This window comes from Chiloscyllium plagiosum, unplaced genomic scaffold (genome assembly GCF_037043375.1).
Source record: "Chiloscyllium plagiosum isolate Xiang-an unplaced genomic scaffold, Cpla_swu_hap1 HiC_scaffold_35, whole genome shotgun sequence".
In the NCBI taxonomy this organism is placed as follows: Eukaryota; Metazoa; Chordata; class Chondrichthyes; order Orectolobiformes; family Hemiscylliidae; genus Chiloscyllium; species Chiloscyllium plagiosum.
Genome location: NW_028270173.1, coordinates 54,359,900 through 54,375,894, shown reverse-complemented (window position 1 = coordinate 54,375,894; position 15,995 = coordinate 54,359,900). Strand labels below are relative to the sequence as shown.

At 48.6% G+C, this 15,995-nt stretch overlaps 1 protein-coding gene across 1 annotated transcript; it reads left to right on the top strand.

Annotated features, from left to right (window-relative positions):
* The first annotated feature begins 44 nt into the window (after positions 1 to 44).
* Positions 45 to 13,023, top strand: LOC148140928 (class I histocompatibility antigen, F10 alpha chain-like). Its single transcript, XM_087979049.1, has 6 exons — positions 45 to 120; positions 7,677 to 7,895; positions 8,397 to 8,675; positions 8,792 to 9,070; positions 12,236 to 12,268; positions 12,992 to 13,023. The coding sequence occupies exons 1-6, from the start codon at positions 45 to 47 to the stop codon at positions 13,021 to 13,023; spliced, it is 918 nt and encodes a 305-aa protein (XP_087835175.1).
* Positions 13,024 to 15,995: the final 2,972 nt, after the last annotated feature.

Sequence of the window (15,995 nt, the reverse complement as noted above, 5' to 3'; positions counted from 1 at the left end):
AGTTGGAGGAAGGATGGTGAAGTGGGGATATGTAAAGACTTGATATGACCTGGTTGGTGAATGGGACGTACATATCCCGTTGGTGGCAGGGGCCAGTGGAAGATAGGGGAGAGCTGGGAAGTGAGTCTGGGGATGGGGAGGAAGGTTATTGAAATCTGGAGGCCTCGATGTTGAGTCCTCCGGACTGGTGTCTGCCCAGGTGGAAGATGAGATGTCGTTCCTCCAATTTGCGCTGTGGCTCATTTGGCAATGGAGGAGGCCAAGGATTGGCATGTTGGAAAGGGAGTGGTTGGGGGAATTGAAATGGGTGGTGACTGGGAGGATGGTCATGTTGGAAAGGGAGTGGTTGGGGGAATTGAAATGGGTGGTGACTGGGAGGATGGTCATGTTGGAAAGGGAGCGGCTGGGGGAATTGAAATGGGCAGTGACTGGGAGGATGGTCATGTTGGAAAGGGAGCGGCTGGGGGAATTGAAATGGGCAGTGACTGGGAGGATGGTCATGTTGGAAAGGGAGCGGCTGGGGAATTGAAATGGGTGGTGACTGGGAGGATGGTCATGTTGGAAAGGGAGCGGCTGGGGGAATTGAAATGATCTGTTACGTTTGGTGAACCATTCCCTAAGCTAACGTTCGGTCTCTCCGATGTAGAGTAGACCCCACCGGGAGCACCTGATGCAGTAAACTGGGTTGGAAGAGAGGCAGTTGAACCTCTGTCTCACCTGGAAGGATGGTTTGTGGCCCTGGATTGAGGTGAGGGGTGTGTTGAGCAGGTTTTGCATTTCTTCTGGTTGCACAGGGAGGTATCTGAGAGTTCAGGGGGGTTTGGTGGGGAGAGTGGTGCAAAGCAAGGAGTGTCAGAGGGAATGGTCCTTGTGGAAAACAGAGAGGGGTGGGAAGGGGAAGATGTTCTTTGGGAAGGGGGAGATGTTCTTGTGGTGGGGTCTAGTTGGAGTTGGCAGAAGTGTTTAAGGGTGATGTGCTGGATGTGGAGACTGGCGGGATGGTAGGTGAGGACAAGAGGGGCCACCCCCTTTATCTGCAGCTCCCCCCACACCCACCCCCAGTCCTGAAGAAGGGTTAGATCGAAACGACGAGTTCACCACCTCCTCATGCTGCCTGGCTTGCTGTGTTCTTCCAGCCTCCTGCCTCTCTGGTTTGGATTCCCAGCACCTGCAGTTTTTTTGTCTCTGTCAAAAATAAAATGTGAGCTGTGGTGCGAATGGCCCTCAGTTTGAAATGTGTAAAAACGGTGTATTGTTATTGTGATTTTTAATATTGTGGACTGAAATGGGAAAGCCCTGTTTTCCAGCAGGGATTTACAAGGATGGCTGCATGTTTTGGAAGTAAGGAATTCGATACCTTTTGTGAACCCTGTTTGTGTAGCTGTTGGTTTCAGCTGAAATATCTCCACCAAGGCTGGTATCCTGTCACCAAGTCACATGTTCATAAGATCTAGGAGCAGAATTAGGTCATTCGGCCCATCAAGTCTGCTCTGCCATTCTATCATGGCTGTTCTGCTCCTCACCCCCATTTTCCTGCCTTCTCCCCATATCCCTTCACCCCATTACCAATTAAACATCTGTCTCACTCCTCCTTAAATTTACTCACTGTCCCAGCATCCACCGCACTTTGGGGGAATGAATCCCACCAATTCACAACCCTTTGGGAGAAGTCGCTTTTCCCCAAATCTGTTTGAAATTTGCTCCCTCTCATCCTACAACCTCCCATCCGAGGATGCCCCACAAGGGGAAGCATCCATTCCCCATCTATTTTATCCGTGACTTTTATCATCTTGACAACCCAATTTGAAGTCTCCTCATTTTTCGAAATTCCAGACAGTATCGGCCTACACTGGTCAATTTCTCTTCATGTGACAAACCCCTTATCTCTGGGATCAATCTCACCAACCCTCTTGGGAACTGCCTCCAATGCCATTACATCTTTCCTCAAATAAGGGGATCAAAGCTGTGCACAATACTCCAGGTGCGGTCTCACTAATGCCTTGTATAGCTGCAACAATACGGCCTTCCCTTTATATTCTATTCCCTGAGCTGGGAAAGACAACATTCCATTCACTTGCTTTACTATCTGCTGGACCTGAATGCGAGCTTTCTGTACCTCATGAATGAGGACACCCACCTCCCTCTGTACCTCAGCATCACAAGTCTCTGCCCATGTCGATAAAAGGTCACCTTCCCATTGCTCGACCCCAATTCATGACCTCACACGTATCCGGGTTAAACTCCATCTGCCACATTTTGGCTGACTCCCCTACCCTATCTGTTGTAAGGTTCCTATTTCCTTATTGCAATTTACCATCCTGCCTATTTTTGGCAACCTTCCCTATATCCAAGTCGTGAACGTAGATTGTCAAAAACTGGGGCCCAAGGACCAAACCCTGTGGCACCCCACTCGTAACCTTTTGCCATCCGGCAAAAAAACCCTATTTATCCCGATTCTCTGTCTTCTGTCCATTAGCCAGTCATCTGCCCAAGATAATAAATTACCCATAATCCCATATGATCCAACTTTATGAATTATCCTTTTGTGCGGCACCTCATCAAATACCTGCCAAGAGTCCAGATACATTACACCTAAAGGATCCCCAGTATCCACTTTGCTTCTCACATCTTCAAAGCCATCCAGCAAATTAGTCAAACATGATTTGCCCTTCATAAACCCATGCTGACTCTGATGGACCACATTCTGACTTGCCACCTGTCCTGATATTGCTTCCTTGATAATTGATTCCATCAACAGATATTAAACTAACTGGTCTATAATTTTTGAATAAGATTAGTATTTTTCTAATCCATGGGAGCTTTTCCCGTGTCGAGGGAATTTTGGAATATTGTAATGAATGGATCCATGATCTCCACCGTCACTTCCTTTAATACCCTCGGTTCTCGGCCATCTGGCCCAGGAGACTTGTCTGCCCTCAATCCTAATAGTTTGCTGAGTACCTTTTCCTGATCAATGCTGATTGTTTTATGTTCTACCCTTTCTATTGCCTCTGACTCGAACCAATAAGAATGATCCTTCACTGTGAAAACTGGGGCAAAGCATTGCTTTGGCATCTCTGCCATTTCAGTTGTCCCCACAATTAACTCACCAGTTTCACCTTCCAAGGGACCAACATTCACATCAGCGACTCTCTTCCCTTTTGTATACTTATAGAAGCTTTTGCTATCCTTTTTGATATTTTGTGCCAATTTTCTTTCTTCATTTACCTTAGCTCCTGTTATTAATTTTTTAGTATCCCTTTGCTAATGTTTGATAGTTTCCCAAGCTTCCAGCCTGTCACTGGCTTTTGCAATATGGTAGACCTTCATTGTTGACTTTATATTGTCCTTGACTTCCTTTTTTAGCTATGGAAGTTTTTGACCTTCTACCCCCTGCCCTCCACCCCACCTTGCCCCCACCCCACCCCACCCCAACGCCTTACCACCTTTCTTAATCACTGGAATATAGTTTAGTTGTGAGGAATTTTACTAGCACCTTAAACAACTGCCACTGCTCATCCACTCTCTTACCTTTTAGCCTTCCCGCCCAATCTACTCGAGCCAAATCTGTTCCCATGCCTCTCTCATTTCCATAAGACCATAAGACATAGGAGTGGAAGTAAGGCCATTCGGCCCATCGAGTCCACTCCGCTATTCAATCATGGCTGATGGGCATTTCAACTCCACTTCCCCGCATTCTCCCCGTAGCCCTTAATTCCTTGTGACATCAAGAATTTATCAATCTCTGCCTTGAAGACATTTCGCGTCCCAGCCTCCACTACACTCTGCAGCAATGAATTCCACAGGCCCACCACTCTCTGGCTGAAGAAATGTCTCTGCATTTCTGTTCTGAATTTACCCCCTCTAATTCTAAGGCTGTGTCCACAGGTCCTAGTCTCCTCGCCTAACGGAAACAATTTCCTAGCGTCCACCCTTTCCAAGCCATGTATTATCTTGTAAGTTTCTATTAGATCACCCCTTAATCTTCTAAAGTCCAATGAATACAATCCCAGGATCCTCAGCCGTTCCTCATATGTTAGACCTACCATTCCAGGGATCATCCGTGTGAATCTCCGCTGGGCACACTCCAGTGCCAGTATGTCCTTCCTGAGGTGTGGGGAGCAAAACTGAACTCTAGGATGTAGCCCATCGGGGCCAAGAGATTTATCAATTTTAAGACCTTTTAGCTTTTCTAGCACTTTCTCTTTTGTGATGGCAACCATACTCCACTCAGCCCCCTGACTCCCTTTAATTGTTGGGATATTACTCATGTCTTCCACTGTGAAGACTGACACAAAATACTTGTTAAGTTCTCCTGCTATTTCCTTATCTCCCATCACTAGGCTTCCAGCATCAGTTTGAAGTGGCCCAATGTCTACATTTGCCTGTCATTTGTTTCTTATGTATTGATTTCCTATGTTTAATTCCAGAACACGAGTGTGGGACTCCACTTTCTCCCCCCAAACTGGAGTCACCCTTTATTTACAGGTACATAGCACATGACAGTGACTCAGCTAGCACGGAGCCAGCTCCTAGAGTGAACAGAACCCCTGACCCTCCTGTTTATATCTGTCAGCTGGGGCTTCCTGATAGGATGAGGTTAACAGCCACAATCAGGGAACTCATATTCGATGAGGTAAACCTGAATGATATCATACGGATCAGTACACCAGTAAACTGGGGCTGAGGGATGGTTTAAAGTGAAGCTGATTGGTTTGTGGCCTCATGGCCAGTTGTAATGACAGAGCTCCTCTGCCCGCCAACAGCAAGGTGATTGGTTGTCAGGGAACTGAACAGCTCAGGGCTGACAGCAAAATTGTATTGAATTTATTGCCACGTGTACCGAGGCACATTGAAAAGCTTTGTCTTGTGAGCAATACAGGCAGATCACAGAGTTAAGTAGCACAGGTAAGTAAATAATAGGTAAACAGCAGCAAAAGCAAAAACGCAGGTACAGGCGAATGTTAAGAGTTTGTGAATCCATTCAGTATTCTAGCAACTTAGGGTCGAAATGGTTTCAAAACCAGCTGGTGCATGTGTTCAGGCTTCTGTACCTTCTCCCGATGGTAGGTGTTGTAGAAAAACATTGCCAGGGTGGGATGGATCTTTGAGAATGCTGGCGGCCTTTCCTTGACAGCGGGCCTGGTAGATGGATTCTATAGATGGGAGATTGGCCTTTATGATTGTCCGGGCCGACTTCACCACTCTCTGTAACCGTCTCCGATCTTGAATGGTACAGTTGCCATACCAGGTAGTGATACATCCAGATATAATGCTCTCAGTGGCGCACCTATAAATGTTGGCAGAGCGTCATGCCAAATTCCCTCAGCTGCCTGAGGAAGAAGAGACATTGTTGGGCCATTGTAACCAATGCATCCATGTGAAGAGTTCAAGAAAGCTTGTTGTGGATGACCACTCCCAGGAGCTTGACACTCTCCACTCGTTCCAGCTCTGTGCTGTTCATGTGTAGGGGGGGCATGAGTAACATCCCACCGAAAGTCAAGAATGAGTTCCTTGGTTTTGCTGGCATTGAGAGCTTGTTTATTCCCAGTGCACCGTTTTTCCAGGTCTTTCATCTGTAGTCTGTATCGTCGCCATCTGAGATTTGACCGACTGTGGTGGTGTCATCAGCGAACTTGTAAATGGCGTTAGTCTGGTATTTGGTGACGCAGTCATGGGTATACAACGAGTACAGTAGGGGACAGAGTACGCACCCCTGGGGGGCTCCAGAATTAAGTGTTAGTGAGGATGAAATATTGTCCCCAATCTTCACTGATTATAGCCTGTGGGTCAGGAAACAGGTCAGGTTCAGAGAGTGGGACTCAGTCTGAGATCACAAAGTTTAGTCATCAGTCTTGAGGGGATAATAGTGTTTTAATTTTTTTTAGAAGTTACATCCTCAAGTGCATTTTCACAAGCGGTGTCATGTCGGCCCAGATAAAGTATTGAAGGTGTAAACTCCCTGTGTGAGAATGTCTGTGCCACAATGGTCAGAATGATTCAAATCTAAAAACGGATTTACAGACTCTTACATGGATTCATGCAGTTTTTGAGCAAAGTACAATGTAATTCTGCAAGTACAAATTCACCCACAAACTTATGTGTGTGTAGGAGTGTCTGTGTGTGCCCGTCTGTGTGTGTGTGTGTGCATGTGGGTGTGCGTGTGTGTATGTTATGTGTGTGTAGGAGTGTGTGTGTGTGTGTGTCTGTGTATCTGTGTGTGTATGTGTGTGTAGGAATGTGTGTGTATGTGTGTGTAGGAATGTCTGTGTGTGTCCGTCTGTGTGTGTGTGTGTGTATATGTGTGTAGGAATGTCTGTGTGTGTCCATCTGTGTGTGTGTGTAGGAGTGTCTGTGTATGTGTGTGTAGGAGTGTCTGTGTGTGTCCGTCTGTGTGTGAGGCATAACAAACAATCCAGGTCTTTTTCAATATATGGTTTCAGTTATATCACACTATAAACTTTTGCTGTAAATTTAGTGCTTCCGAAAATTAGTGCTTCCAAATAAACCGATTGGACTGGAACCTGGTGTTGTGTGATTTTTAACTTTGTCCACCCCAGTCCAACACCAGTGCCTCTCAATTAATGAAGCAAACCCCAGTTCGAATACCGAATGAAATGATGTGGCACAGCTCCTGTTTAAATGACAGGGGCTAAATGAAGCGAAATTGGACATTTTTAACATCCAATGGCAGAACTAGGAAATATCAACCGAATTATTGAGCAAACTTCCTCGTCTCTTGCTTTCTCCCAACAATCTCTCTCTCTCTTCCTTCCCACTGTTCTCTCTCTCTCTCTCTCTTTCCCCTCCCCAGTGTCTCTCTCTTCTTTCCTTCTTCTTTCCTTCTTCTTTCCTTCTTCATTCCTGTTCTTTCCTTCTTCTTTCCTTCTTTCGTTTTCTCTCTCTCCACCTACCCTCAGCCTCTTTCCCATCCCCTCCCCAATCTTTTATCCAACCTTCCCCAGAGTCTCATTTCCCTCCCTGGTCTCAACCCCTCCACCCCGCTCCCCATCCCAGTTTCTTTCTGTCCTGTGTAATCTCTCTCTCTCCCCCTCCTTCACAGTCTTTATCCCCTCATCAGTCCCTTTGCTCCTCCCAATCCCTTTCCCTCCCCTGCAATATCTTTGCCTTCTACGCCTGCCTCTCGCCCTTCTCGATCTGTAAACCCTCCCATTCTATTCCTCCAGGTCCCAGTCTCTTTTGTCCTCATCCCAATGCTCTCTCTTCACCTCTGACCTTCCTTATCTCATTTCCAAACCCTCCATATTCTCTCCTCACTCCTCAGTGTCCCTCCTCCATACTGTACAGTCTCTCTTCCTCATTTCTGCAGTGTGTGTCTCTCTCTCCCCCATCCCCAGTATTTATTTTCCAATGCTAGTCTCCGTCCCTCCCCTGTCTCTGTCCCTCCCCTGTCTCTGTCCCTCCCCTGTCTCTGTCCCTCCCCTGTCTCTGTCCCTCCCCTGTCTCCGTCCCTCCCCTGTCTCTGTCCCTCCCCAGTCTGGCTCTCTTTATCCCCCAAGTCTCTCTTCCTCCCCCTCACCAGCCACATTCTGTCTTGTTTGCTAGTTCCTCACCCTCCCAGTTTCCCTTACAGTGCTTGTTCTGCAGTTTGATAACCAGTTCCTCGAACTGTTTATATTACAGAGACTAACTCACGAACTATACAATTGTCTCAGGAGAACAAGATTTCCCTGAAGTCACTGTTGTTGCGATGGTCAACGGAATACAAACAGGTTACTTTGACAGTGATACCTGTCGCTGTGTCCCCAGGCAGCAGTTCCTGGCTGATTCACTCAGTGTGAAATTCTGGGACGATGCTACAGATCAGGCGATCACACACACCAGGCTGGCAAAGGGGAATCTGAAATCGATCATGAAAAGGACAAACCAGACTTCAGATAAAATCTCACCGTCAATTGTCCACATTATCCCCAGGTCACTCCACTCGGTCCATCTCCCAGCACTGACCCCTGGGTCTGTCCACTCAGTCCATCTCTCAGCACTGACCCCTGGGTCTGTCCACTCAGTCCATCCCCCAGCACTAACCCCTGGGTCACTCCACTCAGTCCTTCCCCCAGCACTGACCCCTGGGTCACTCCACTCAGTCCTTCCCCCAGCACTGACCCCTGGGTCACTCCACTCAGTCCTTCCCCCAGCACTGACCCCTGGGTCTGTCCACTCAGTCCATCCCCCAGCACTGACCTTGGAATGTAAAGTGAAATGAGGACTGTCAACTAATTCTGCAACTTTAACTTGAGATTGGAACCCTTTCCCCTCTGATCAGACTGTGACCCTCATCCCCTATTTCCATCTGATATTTGATCCCCTTTCCCTCTGATCAGACAGTGTGTGATAATCTATTATTTATTGATGATTGATCCCTGTCTGGTCACTGACAGGAATTCACACTCTCCAATGGATACATTCTGTTGAGGTCAGTGAAGATGGCTCTGTGAAGAGATCGATGAGATTTGGATTTGATGGAAAGGACCACATTAGTTTAGAGCCAGACAGAATGAGATGGGTTGCCGCAAATCACTTTGCAGTGATCAATAAAGAGAAATGGAATTCGGATCAATCCTGGAACTACTATTGGGAATCATATCTGCAAAAAACATCTGTTGAACATTTAAACAGATATCTGGAAGTTGGAAAGGATTATTTCACAAGGAAAGGTATGTATTTCAGTTTTGTTCCATGTTCTGATCTAACCTCACTGATCTATGAAACCGCTCTCCCATTCCATTCAGTGTCTGTCTGTTGTTTGTGTTTTCACCCTTTCCCATCACAGTTCAGCCTGAAGTGTTCATCTCCAGGAGGGAGCCCAGTCGTCAGGACAAGCCGCTCACTCTCTCCTGCCTGGTCACTGGGTTTGATCCTGCAGACATCGAGGTGACCTGGCTAAGGAATGGAGAGGTCATGTCTGAGACACATTCCTCGGGGGTTCAACCGAACCACGATGGGACCCATCAGATCCAGAAAGAGATTGAGATCAATGCTGGGGATGAGGATCAATACTCCTGTCACATTGAACACAGCAGCCTGGCAGAGGCCCAGCTCTATCAGTGGGGTAAGGGACTGGAGAGTCTATGTGTCTCCACCCCTCAGGCTCTCTGTCTTTATCCCTGATGAAGAGCTTTTGCCCGAAACATTGATTTTACTGCTCCTCGGATGCTGCCTGAACTGCTGTGCTCTTCCAGCACCACTAATCCAGAGTCTGTGTGTGTGTGTGTCTGTCTGTCTGTGTGTGTGTGTGTGTGTGTGTGTGTCTGTCTGTGTGTGTTTGTGTCTGTCTGTGTGTGTGTATACATGTGACAGATGAAACCATTTCGAGGACACTTTTTTTCACTTCCTTGTTTGCAACTACCCACCTTGTTCTCTGTGTTGATATGTCATGTTGGTCTCAATTCAATTCTAAGTTTGAAAGGGTCTCCGAATCCCAAACTTCCGGAGCCTTTTGGGGATTCCAGAATCCCACAGCCCTGTTATTGGTGAAGTACTCAGCGATTTCACTCTGGAATAATCTCACCAGGATTACAAGAAGATTTGCTTGTATTCCAGGTTTCAGCAGCAGACATGGGCTCAGATTGTCCAGTAGCCAGACAGTCAGAGACTGGACACACCCTGAGAGAGGAGGGTCTGGACCCCTCGGAATTCCTGACTCACTGAATGGGATTTGTCTGGGAAGTTTCAACTTCCGATAGACAATTACCTCGTATCCGGAACTCTCTGGAAAGATCTCAGGTTCTGAGGTTAGGGATTGGAAGCTTCTTTAACTCCTAGTGTGATGATGCTGTCACTTTAAAAGGTTGTTGGTGTCCTAGTTTTTGTTTTGAAGAGAGGTTGTAAGGCACAGGCACCAAACTCGCTGCTGATCATGACTGAGGTAAGCCAGTTGTGAGGCCTTGGGTTTTTTTTTAAAGTTGGAACAATAGAAGCAGTCTGAATGGGCGTGGCCAGCTCTCACTGATCCAGATTTCTCAGTTTGGTTTTCTTTTCAGCTGCATCGAAGCCTTTGGGTTCTCAAAAGAGTTGGCAGCTTCAGTGAATGTCACCTGGCTACTACTGTCTGCGTTTTTTCTTGATATTGTTTCATCCGGGATTGGAGAACTGCATGTAAGAAGCCAAGGTGTTTATGGGATGTAACAATTGGAACAGTTAATTAATAATAGGTACTATATTCAGTTACATTTTTCAATCATTACGTTATTCAAAATTCCTCTTTCTTTTGTTTGTATTTTAATTACAGCGTTTAAATAAATTGTGTTTTGCTTAACATTGGGTTGTTTGAACACTTGCATTGCATCAGGAACACAGAACTTCCCATCCAGTTTTAAAATAAGAAGCAGTTCAGATCTAGACTACCTTCTTCAGATATTTTGAGGGGGCCTGGTGTGGTCCCTAACACCAGAGAGCTGGAAAACCGACCATCTCCAAACGTACTGCTGATCCCTCCATTCACACACTGACGAGGATATCTGGTCAGTGTGGGCAAGTTGGACTGAACATACACACTTGTTGTGTGACTCTTTTAATCTTTGACTCCATCCCCTCAAAATACATGACCTGATATTCTGCAACCAACACTTGACCTCTCCCCAGCACCAACACCAGCTCACCGCCTCCAGACGTCTGTCAGACTCGCAGTGCATCACCCTGGACAGACAACTGGGACACAGCACAGAACTCCACAACTGGATCCCTAACAAGGTCCCCTCACCAGCCCACTGTGGCACCCAAACCCCATTCCAGTGGTACTCAACATCCCCAACACTCACCAGTGAGTTCCCAAACTGCCCCTTGCCCAACCACTGAGGAAGTGCCTTCTGGGTACCGAACTACACCCCTCCAACCATTCACTCACTCCTTCACCTCACCCAAGGCCGATCTACCCCACCAGCACTAGTAAGGACAGGACACAGAGATATTGGGGAGAATGGGAACTGAACTGTCTGGGGAGATAACCCCCAGGACAGGCACAACACGATGTTTATACCCCTATCAATGGGATCCTTGGTGACTTCACTGGAGAGTGAAATCGGGAGAGGGTCAAACCCGCATTTCAACCATTCCCAACAATTCCCAACAGCCCGGAGCAGTTATAATTGTTCCCAATTAACACAGGGTTAGAAATAAATCCAGGAACAGAGAGAATCCTGATATATTTCCAATGTGTTTCAGAAAATCTGAAAAGCAATTGGCTGCATTCCCAACTTGTAACTCTCATTGCATCAATGGTCATTCTATTGGCTGTTATTGTCGGGATAGTCGGAATAATCATCTGGAAATGGTCACGGAGAGGTAAGAATCAGAGAGTGGGGAATGTAGAACTGAGGGGACAGAGTGAGTGTGGGGGAATCTCCAGTACTGGGAGTACAGGGCACTGTGGGGAATGGAACTGATTGAATTCCCACACACAGATACACACGTATAAACACATCTCGTTCCCTGTCTGATCTTCCTTTATGTGATCGGCCCAGACCAGGTCTAATATTTATCATTAAACCCACTGCACCCAATCAGATCCTCACTGACTGAATATTAATGGAATGGAAGGGATTTTCTGCATCTCCATAAAGTGTAAGGATGGATGGGAGTGTGGGAATGAGGATTTCTGACACAATCCCTGTAAAACCTTCCTTCCTGCCTTGTTTGGGCACCATCACCTTGATAAATTTTGAAGATCTCTCTCCCTTAATGAGTTTGTACAGTTTTGGATGACTTATTACTTTGGTTTGACCCTCGGCGTGTGACTCTGATACCGATCATGTTATTCCAGGCATTTGATTTGTCTCCAGTCCCACCGTATTTTTAATGTTTTGGAATGATCTCTCTGCCCCATTTAATGGGATTCTGGATCATCCCTTCTCTTGTTATCCAGCTGTTGACACTTTCCTCCCACCATCTGACATTTGTGATCACCTGCAGAGACTCCACTCACCCCATTTGGATGATCTTTTGATCTCTCTGCCCATTGATCTCCCTGCTGATAAATTCGGTGTCTGTGAGCTTCTCTCTCACTTCACCTGAGGAAGGGGCTACGCTCAGAAAGCTTGTGATTTCAAACAAACCTGTTGGACTGTAACTGGCGGCCGTGTGTGATTTCTGACTGTGTTCACACGAGTCCAATACCAACACCCCCATACCAATCTCCATTCCCTCACACTTGTTGTGTTCTCACTCTCTGAGAATGAATTATTCCCCATCCTAATGGACATTTATTTTGTTTCTGCAGATTCACCAAATGGGACCTACACAACAGCTCCCAGTAAGTGACTGAGGGGACAGAGTGTTGGGAATGATGGAGAAGGTAATGGGAGGTGTAGAGTAGATTCCCTACAGTGTGGAAACAGGCCCTTCAGCTCAACAAGTCCACGCAGACCCTCCAAAGGGTAAGCCAACCAGACCCATTCCCCTACCCGATATTTACCCCTGAATAACACACCTAACGCTATGGGCAATGTAACATGGCCAATTCACCTGACCTGCACATCTTTGGATTGTGGGCAGAAACCGGAGTACCCGGAGGAAACCCACACAGACAAAGGGAGAATGTGCAAACTCCACACACGCAGTCACCTGAGGTGGGAATTGTACCCGGGTCCCTGGTGCTGTGAAGCAACAGTGCTAACCACTGAGCCACCGTGCTGCCCCTATTAGAGTGTAGAGTTATATTTGCCAGGGTGTTGCTCAGGGTGATGGGTCCGTCTCCTCACCATGCTGTTTCTCAGCCAACACTCTCTTATTGTCCTGTTTCTCTACTCCATGTCCCCAGTATCTCTCCTTCGAATTGTCACCCTCCATTCTCTTCCCCCACTGCCCCTCCCTCCACTCACTCACCCTTAATTCCCAATGGGGGGGTGCTCGGAGAGTCTGGTTAGTTAGTGCTGAGGGCGATTAAATCCTGGGTCCAGTGAGTGATAGAGAATATCTCACACTGTCTCATTTTATATTTGATATAACTTCTCACATTCTGTTTTTATTTTCTCAGCTTCTGATATCTCTGGTGCAGCTTCTTCATGATTCAGTAAGTGACATGTCAACTTTTCTCTGACTGAAATTTATTCAGATTTATATTCTCTAGATTTATTTGTAGCATTTTCACATCCCTCCTGACCCTGTCCCACCCTCCCAGACACTGTTAAATCCTGTCAGACTAATTCCCCTCCCCTCCTGACGCTGTCCCACCCTCCCAGACACTGGTAAACCCTATCAGACTAATTTCATACCCCTTCTGACCCTGTCCCACCCTCCCAGTCGCTGTTAAACCCTGTCAGACTAATTCCCCTCCCCTCCTGACCCTGTCCCACCCTCCCAGACACTGGTAAACCCTATCAGACTAATTTCCCACCCCTTCTGACCCTGTCCCACCCTCCCAGTCACTGTTAAACCCTGTCAGACTAATTCCCCTCCCCTCCTGACCCTGTCCCACCCTCTCAGACACTGTTAAACCCTGTCAGACTGATTTCCCTCCCCTTCTGGCCCTGTCCCACCCTCCCAGACACTGTTAAACCCTCTCAGACTAATTCCCCTCTCGTCATGACCCTGTCACACCCTCCCAGACACTGTTAAACCCTGTCAGACTAATTCCCCTCCCCTCCTGACCCTGTCCCACCCTCCCAGTCACTGTTAAACCCTGTCAGACGAATTCCCCTCCCCTCCTGACCCTGTCCCACCCTCCCAGACACTGTTAAACCCTGTCAGACTAATTCTCCACCCCTCCTGACCCTGTCCCACCCTTCCAGTCGCTGTTCAACCCTGTCAGACTAATCCCCCTCCCCTCCTGACCCTGTCCCACCCTCCCAGTCACTGTTAAACCCTGTCAGACTAATTCCCCTCCCCTCCTGACCCTGTCCCGCCCTCCCAGACACTGTTAAACCCTGTCAGACTAATTCTCCTCCCCTCCTGACCCTGTCCCACCCTCCCAGTCACTGTTAAACCCTGTCAGACTAATTCCCCTCCCCTCCTGACCCTGTCCCACCCTCCCAGTCACTGTTAAACCCTGTCAGACTAATTCTCCACCCCTCCTGACCCTGTCCCACCCTCCCAGTCACTGTTCAACCCTGTCAGACTAATTCCCCTCCCCTCCTGACCCTGTCCCACCCTCCCAGACACTGTTAAACCCTGTCAGACTAATTCTCCTCCCCTCCTGACCCTGTCCCACCCTCCCAGACACTGTTAAACCCTGTCAGACTAATTCTCCTCCCCTCCTGACCCTGTCCCACCCTTCCAGTCGCTGTTAAACCCTGTCAGACTAATCCCCCTCCCCTCCTGACCCTGTCCCACCCTCCCAGTCACTGTTAAACCCTGTCAGACTAATTCCCCTCCCCTCCTGCCCCTGTCCCACCCTCCCAGACACTGTTAAACCCTGTCAGACTAATTCCCCTCCCCTCCTGACCCTGTCCCACCCTTCCAGTCGCTGTTAAACCCTGTCAGACTAATCCCCCTCCCCTCCTGACCCTGTCCCACCCTCCCAGTCACTGTTAAACCCTGTCAGACGAATTCCCCTCCCCTCCTGACCCTGTCCCACCCTCCCAGACACTGTTAAACCCTCTCAGACTAATTCCCCACCCCTCCTGACCCTGTCCCACCCTTCCAGTCACTGTTAAACCCTGTCAGACTAATTCCCCTCCCCTCCTGACCCTGTCCCACCCTCCCAGTCACTGTTAAACCCTGTCAGACTAATTCCACTCCCGTCCTGACCCTGTCCCACCCTCCCAGACACTGTTAAACCCTGTCAGACTAATTCCCCTCCCCTCCTGACCCTGTCCCACCCTCCCAGTCACTGTTAAACCCTGTCAGACTAATTCTCCACCCCTCCTGACCCTGTCCCACCCTCCCAGTCACTGTTCAACCCTGTCAGACTAATTCCCCTCCCCTCCTGACCCTGTCCCACCCTCCCAGTCACTGTTCAACCCTGTCAGACTAATTCCCCTCCCCTCCTGACCCTGTCCCACCCTACCAGACACTGTTAAACCCTGTCAGACTAATTCCCCTCCCCTCCTGACCCTGTCCCACCCTCCCAGTCACTGTTAAACCCTGTCAGACTAATTCTCCACCCCTCCTGACCCTGTCCCACCCTCCCAGTCACTGTTAAACCCTGTCAGACTAATTCTCCACCCCTCCTGACCCTGTCCCACCCTCCCAGTCACTGTTCAACCCTGTCAGACTAATTCCCCTCCCCTCCTGACCCTGTCCCACCCTCCCAGTCACTGTTCAACCCTGTCAGACTAATTCCCCTCCCCTCCTGACCCTGTCCCACCCTCCCAGTCACTGTTCAACCCTGTCAGACTAATTCCCCTCCCCTCCTGACCCTGTCCCACCCTACCAGACACTGTTAAACCCTGTCAGACTAATTCCCCTCCCCTCCTGACCCTGTCCCACCCTCCCAGTACTGTTAAACCCTGTCAGACTAATTCTCCACCCCTCCTGACCCTGTCCCACCCTCCCAGTCACTGTTAAACCCTGTCAGACTAATTCTCCACCCCTCCTGACCCTGTCCCACCCTCCCAGTCACTGTTAAACCATGTCAGACTAATTCCCCTCCCCTCCTGACCCTGTCCCACCCTCCCAGTCACTGTTCAACCCTGTCAGACTAATTCTCCACCCCTCCTGACCCTGTCCCACCCTCCCAGTCACTGTTAAACCCTGTCAGACTAATTCCCCTCCCCTCCTGACCCTGTCCCACCCTCCCAGTCACTGTTCAACCCTGTCAGACTAATTCTCCATCCCTCCTGACCCTGTCCCACCCTTCCAGTCGCTGTTAAACCCTGTCAGACTAATTCCCCTCCCCTCCTGACCCTGTCCCACCCTCCCAGTCACTGTTAAACCCTGTCAGACTAATTCCCCTCCCCTCCTGACCCTGTCCCACCCTCCCAGTCACTGTTAAACCCTGTCAGACTAATTCCCCTCCCCTCCTGACCCTGTCCCACCCTCCCAGTCACTGTTCAACCCTGTCAGACTAATTCTCCACCCCTCCTGACCCTGTCCCACCC